This window comes from Micropterus dolomieu, linkage group LG14 (assembly GCF_021292245.1).
Source record: "Micropterus dolomieu isolate WLL.071019.BEF.003 ecotype Adirondacks linkage group LG14, ASM2129224v1, whole genome shotgun sequence".
NCBI lineage: Eukaryota > Metazoa > Chordata > Actinopteri > Centrarchiformes > Centrarchidae > Micropterus > Micropterus dolomieu.
In genome coordinates, this window is record NC_060163.1 from 24744153 (window position 1) to 24751206 (window position 7054).

General features: G+C 46.8%; 2 protein-coding genes across 3 annotated transcripts in view; both read left to right on the plus strand.

Moving 5' to 3' along the window:
* The window catches only part of LOC123982851 (zinc finger protein 502-like), a 441737-nt gene that overhangs the window by 390747 nt on the left and 43936 nt on the right, over positions 1–7054 (plus strand). The window lies entirely within an intron of this gene.
* LOC123982847 overlaps positions 5704–7054 on the plus strand; it is a 29708-nt gene continuing 28357 nt past the window's right edge. The window contains exons 1-4 of the mRNA XM_046068750.1: positions 5704–6122; positions 6452–6553; positions 6784–6843; positions 6926–7027. Coding sequence (XP_045924706.1) covers positions 5929–6122; positions 6452–6553; positions 6784–6843; positions 6926–7027 — 458 coding nt within the window. The 5' untranslated portion in view covers positions 5704–5928. The remainder of the gene's footprint in view (positions 6123–6451; positions 6554–6783; positions 6844–6925; positions 7028–7054) is intronic.

Genomic DNA, 7054 nt, shown 5'->3' on the forward strand with positions numbered 1-7054 from the left:
CAGTCTCTTTCCAAGCCCCTAGTCTACCACCAATGCATGCCACGTCATCCCAGCAGCCACAATCTGTCTACTCACAGGTTCAAAACCCCAATTTCAAAAATGACATTATGAAATGGATAACAGGGAAGGAGACATGCAGAAAATGTGGGAGAATACACAAAATGGACAAGCACACATTAAAGAGGCCATGTAACATCTGTAAAGAGCTTAACCTTATCATTATCCATGATGTCAATGAAAACAAATCAGCCACAGTGATGTTTATATCTTCTCCCTCAGAACTCCTTTACATGGACAAACCCAACCGCTCCCATATGGTCATGTTGAAAGTTACCAATGTATGTCTCCATAATGGGGAAAGGACCATCGCAACTCCCACTGTCCTTGATGATGGAGCAGTTCAGATCTATTCTGCTCCCTGAAGCCGTCCAGTGTTTGGGCCTCAGAACTCAACCTTGAAACCATCTCACTACGCACAGTGAGACACGATATAGTGCAAATGAATGGAGCGTCTGTATCCTTTGAAATTTCCGCCATTAACAAACGAACTGAAAGGTATGTTATCAATCTAGCATTCACTGCAGAGAACCTTGAACTGTCTGAGCACACATACCCGTGAAGCAGCTACAAGAGCAGTATCACCATCTCAGAGGTTTTACTTGTATCCTTTGATCATGCATGCCCTCTTGTCCTCATTGGCTCTATGCCCATCTCATCACAGCAACAGAGCCGATACTCATGGGGCCCCATGGTGGCCCATTGGCAGTACATACCAGGTTAGGATGGGATCTCCAAGGTCCAGCCCGCTTAATCCCAACCCGGTGCACCCTTGCCTTCCCTCTTACCTGCTTCAAAAGTGAATTGCTTAGGAATGTAGCAAAACTCTGGCAGATTGACATTTTGTCGTATGTGAATGAAAAGACAGCTACAAGGTCAAAACAAGACAAACTAGCTCTTGATATACTCAATTCAAAGACCATTAGAGTAGAGACAGATGGTGTAATGTGCACCCCACTGCTTAGAGCTTCCAACATTCCTGTTCTTCATTCTCCAAAGGAAGCTGTCTTGTCTTCTTATTTGTGCGCTACAGAAAAACGTCTGTCCAAAGATCCCAGACTGTCTGATACATACCAAGAGGAACTTGGTAAACATGTGCAATCTGGCTATGTTCAAAGGATGATCCCCAGTGAGCATGTAGATCAACCACAGGAAACATGGTATTTCCCACATCAAATTGTTGAACACAACAACAATAGAGTTGTGTTAGACTGCTCCTTTGAATACATGGTACAAACCCTAAACAAGTGACTGACTGACACAAAGTGCTGCAGATATGTTGATTCAAAAAGCAATCCAGCCGATCACATAACACGGGACAAAACCCTCCAAGGGCTTTCTCAGCAACGTAGATGGAATAATGGCCCTCCATTCCTTTTGCTGAACACTGACAGCTGGCCTGCAAATCCATGTGTGCCAGCCGAATTAGAGCCTGTTGAGGAACTCAGGAAATCCATATTCTGTGGCGCTGTGTGTCGTCAAATGGCACCGACCTCCCTGATCCAAACAAATACAACAGCTGGGATGATCTGATAAAAGAAACCAAAAATGTGCAGATCAGAACTCAAATGTAGCCAAATGCTGCATAATCTCAGAAAGGCATCTTTTTCAAAGGGTCCAATCAGATTGCTTCCTCGAGGAATTCACTGCCCTCAAAATTGATAAGGTAAAGGTAGCAGACTACTCTCCCTGTCTCCTGAATATGACCCTGATCTTGGTCTCATCAGAGTGGGAGGTTGTCTTCGAAGAGCAGAGACACTTGACCATGACAATGTCCATCTAATTTTATTGGATCCAAGACATCCCATAACCAAACTCCTTAACAAGCATTATGATGAGAAACTGCTCCATTATGATGAGAAACTGCTCCATCCAGGACTTGAACGTGTTCTAAGGGAAATGAGACGCAGGTATTGGATTCTGCGTGGTCGCCAAGCCATTAGCAAACATCAGCACCAGTGTCAAGACTGAAATCGAGAGCTAGCCCAATCATTCCCAAAATGGCAGGCCTTCATCCAGCCCGTCTTAAACAGCTTAAACTCCCTTTCTGGTCTACGGGCATTGACTGTTTTGGGCCTTTCATGGTGAAAGTTGGTCGCCACACAGAGAAAAGGTGGGGAACCAACCATGCAGTGATGTCTTCCTCGCCTTCTTTCTTTCACACGCTCTCTGTATGGTGGTCTTGTATGGTGTGGTCGGTGGGGGCTTGATTAGGCATGCTCAGCCTGCATGGCGTGGATCCCATTTTGCATAAGTTTCCCTTAAAATCAGATGCAAAACAGACTGTTTCCAGTGGATGATGCTGAACTTGTGGATATTGTTTAAACGCCCTCATGATCTCATTCGAAATGTTTTTTTCTTCCACTATCAGGAGGTTAAAACATTTCATTTGTTGGGGAAATAAAGAAGATAATTTTGGCACTTGTCACTGTGTTAACAAATGTGGGCTGTTATTCCTCCATGACAACAAGGCATGTCAAGATTCGCTGAGGGCAGAGGCAGGAATATAGAGTGTGGGCCCAAATGCAGGACACCAGAGCAGGTTCAATTCGTAGTTTTCAGTCACATGACATGTGCTGTGACCTGGAGAACAGAACAGAGCCGGATGGGGACTCACACCGGACTCCCCATAGAGTCGCGTGTGGGCATTTGCAATCCATATACAGTACCTGCTGCTGTATTTCTTCTGTTAAAAACTGCCAGGTCCCTGTCAGCACTCGACTACAGTGATGTTTATGTTTACCTTGTGGGGAATCCCTCACCTAACACAGTCCAAACTTGTCTCCTTCTCAATTAGCGCATTGGATAGCACAATAACCATCTTGCATTTTGGCAACACAAAAGTAACAAACTCAAAGTAACAGTGTATCGCTTGCTCCCTAGTTGGCAGTCAGCAGAAAATAACGTATTTTTTGCCCTCCTTAGGAGCTTTTACCTTTGAACATGATGATTAAAACTCCAACAGAAATTCTCAGGCTTACTCAAGGTGAAGCAGAAGTCCAAACAAAGGCAGGTAGACAGAAGGAGGGTCAGAGTCCAGGGGTGGAAAAACAAAATAGAGTCTCTGTGTCCATGGTTGGAAAGGGTCAGAGCAGGGAATCACAGGATGGTGATCGGTGGAAGGGAACGGGACCAGACAGGGAGAATCAGGTGGATAGCCTGAAGGCAGAACAGGGGAACTGAGTTCACTGAGTGAGGGAAGAAACCCTCCAGATGCTAGACAGAAGACAGACGAGGATTAGAAACTTCAGGATGGGCAGGAGGCCGGGCAGGAGGCCGGGCAGGAGGCCAACGACAAGGACTGGAAATCTCAGGATGCCAGGCAGGAGACCAGGCAAAGGGCCGGGAGAAGGCTGGGCAGGAGGCTGGCGACAAAGGTGAGACCTCTCCAGAGGCTGGACAGGAGGCCCTTAGGAGGCTGAGCAGGACTGAAGGCAGCGAAGCAGCAGAGCAGGGAACCAGAGACAAGGCCGCAGGGCTGACGACAGCTGGGCTGGGAACCGACAACTGGACAGCTAGGCCCAGGGACTGGAAAACCGGCCTGACGATCAACGACTGGGCAGCTGGATGCCTGGATCCTTGGACTCCACTGGCGACTGGATCGGAGAAGTCAACAGCTGGGCTGAAAGCTGGTTGAGCCAGGGAAACTGGAGTTGGCAATAACTCCAGAGCGGGGGTCTGCTGTTGCCCAGGGGAAACTAAAGCTAGCTGCATCTGTTTGGAGACTGGGGGATGCAAGTACACAGGGGCAACAGGTAATTGCGGTTCTTGTGGCCTAGGGAAGATGGCCAGGCGGGTCCCCACAAGAGTGATTGTCGGGGATGTTCGCTGACCCGGGTGCAGGCTGGTTAACAGGAGTGCTAGCTTTCTGACTAGATGACCCGAGGCTTGCTTCTTGCCATCTGCGCTGCTCCGATTCTCCAGCCAATCTCCTGCTCCAATCTCCCTTCCCTCATGAACAAGACCCCGAGGTACTTGAACTCCTTCACTTGGGGTAAGGACTCATTCCCTTCCTGGAGTTGGCACTCCACCGGTTTCCTGCTGAGAACCATGGCCACAGATTTAGAGGTGCTAATCCTCATCCCAACCACTGCCATCAGGACCACATCATACGCAAAAAGCAGTGACGAGATCCCAAGCCCACCGAACCGCAGCCCCTCCTCGCCGCGACTACGCCTCGATATCCTGTCCATGAATATCACAAACAGGATTGGTGACAAAGCGCAGCCCTGGTGAAGGCCAACCCTCACCTGGAAAGAGTCCGACTTACTCCCGAGTACTCAGATACAGCTCTTGCTTTGGATGTACAGGGATTGGATAGCCTTGAGAAGGGCCCCCCCTCACCCCATACTCCCTCAGCACCTCCCACAGTATCTCCCGGGGGACCCGGTCATACGCCTTCTCCAGATCTACAAAGCACATGTAGACTGGATGGGCACTCCCAAGCCCACTCCATGGTCCTTGTGAGAGTAAAGAGCTGGTCAGTTGTTCCATGACCGGGACGAAAACCGCATTGCTCCTCTTCGATCTGAGGTTCGACTAAACCCTCCGTTCCAGCACCCTGGAGTAGACTTTACCGGGGAGGATACCCCTGTAATTGGCACAACTCTTCAGTTCCTCTACAGTCCCCCCGACCCCTGCAGATCTTCTGATGGATGGTGAGTCCAAAGGATGGAGAGGGGTGTGCAACGTTGCTTTTTCGGGCTGTGCCTCGCCGGCGAGGCGTCCCTCTGGGCCTGGCTCCAGACGAGGGCCCGGGGCTTCCTCCGGGCAGGGTCTCTCCTCCTCTTCCTCGTTGTTTCATCAGGCATCTTTATGAACCATTCTCAGTCTGGCCCCTCACCTGGAACCCCTCCAGGCTCACCGGGGCACGCAAACCTCTCCACCACGATAAGGTGATGGTTCCCGGAGAGACTGTGTGCTTCTCCCTATATTGCAGTTCTGTGTCCATGCATGCAGCAAACTGAAAACACTCTGTCAAAGCGTCCACACAAAAAGGGAAGGAAGGCATCTGACTGTGTGGGGAGCAAGCTTGTTGATGTGTGCAGGTAAAGTAGGCTCTCCCATCTGACTGGTCCACCAATGGGGGAGAAGTTCACCCCTTGAGACACAGCCCCTCCTCATTTGTAAAATGAGGCAGAAATGCATAGAGAAATGTAAAAAGGACAGGCAGAAATAAATACCATTGGGGAAATAAATAGGGTAGAAAATGCAACAGAAGAATAAAACAGACAAAAATATTAAAACACACACATAAATAAAAACATTTAAAAAAGAAGTAATTAATAAATAAAGTTGAAGATTATAACGGATAATAAATAAATAAGGTAATTATTACAAAGGTGAAAAGTAAAGAAGCTATTAAAATAGATATATACATTTATGTCTCCTTGTATAATTTAATTACTACCTACATTTATTTATTTACCCTAACTCTAGAATACAGGGTTATCCAGGCTGAGCCAATCAGAGGTTCGCGCACCGGTCATTGTTTACAGTCCGACTAGCAACTTCGGAGACATCCAGATGACATTTCGGCTAAACTCTATAAACAGAAATCCGCCTTTAAATGCAGATACATTTGTTAAGCTAAATGGTCGTCAGATGATAACCGATAGGTTCAGATTTACATTTCGTCCGATGCGTTCCGCCTCTTTTGCGCTCCACACGGACTGTTTACCTGCATGCAACCAAAGCCCGCTGCAACGTGATTGGTCAATACTCCCCGGACTACAGGCGGAAACCGGAACCTTCCTCTCCTGCAGACCCTGCATCCATGTGCAGATGGTAGAAAACAGACGGAGGAGAAGAAAGAAGATGAGATGAGTTTGAAGTGTTTGCTGGCTAACCGAGAAGCCAACATTTTGACAAATGGAGGATCGTACGTGTTATTTAGCAGAAGAAAAAGCGACGGAGCGAAAAGAGGAAGAAGTGAAACTAAATGTGGACAGACGACGGCAGAAAACAATGATCAACATCGGTGCGGCCTTCCCCAAATGGAAATCTCTGATGAGGGACAAATGTTTTCAGAGTGACGCCGAAGTTGCCTGTTTTCTGCTGCACAGGTAATTTAGCCCGATCTAAACGCAACGTGTTGTTTGGTAGCTTCAGCTGGAACATGGCCACAGGGAGACTTACCAACTCAGTAATTACTACCAGGACTGTAGTTTTACTTTCATGCGACAAATCCTACAATTTATCTTCGTTATTTGGACCCAACAGACCCGAAAATTACTGCCAATCAAAGTGTAACGTTAACCAGAAACCTTGGAGCTCATGTCAGCCAGCTGCTAACACAGCCACACTTCATATACTTCATAACAGAATGTATTACAGGGGTGTGCAGCTGTGTCATGTAGCACTTATTCTCTTGATGTTGCTGCTGTTTCTCCAGCTATGAGAGAGGTTCTGCAGCATCGACTCCCATGAAGGAAACACCTGTTCAACTCACAGCTGCAGCAGTGTCTAGCATCTGTGCTTCTGGAAGGATGAACAGGCAAGTCATTAATATAATATATACAGTATAGCTGCTGTATCTCCATATGTGGGATGTATCATGTTCTGGTTCTTCTTTTCAGAGATGAGCGTCTGAATGTCATTGTAGAATCCACAGAAATGAACCTTGAACAAAGGAAACAGTTCAACTGTCATAACTTCTTTGCACTACATGTCTTGTGTTTTATATATATTCATAATTAATATATTTTAATGGTTTTATTTTTACAGCTTACAAGACATGAGCATGGAGGACAAGCACAATGTTTTCAATAACCCCTTGAACAGTGTGTAAGTAGTGCTCCATAATGACATTTATTACTATTTAGTGTTCTCTCTCTAGGATTTATTGTTTTACGTCCTCCTTTTACAGAATTGATTGGACAGATGAAGGCTCTTCTTCTTTTCATGAAAAAGATGATGGAGATAAAGATGACAGCTCTGATGAAGAGGATCTTCCACCCATTTGTATACGGTGTGTTATCAGTCAGTCTTTACTCTG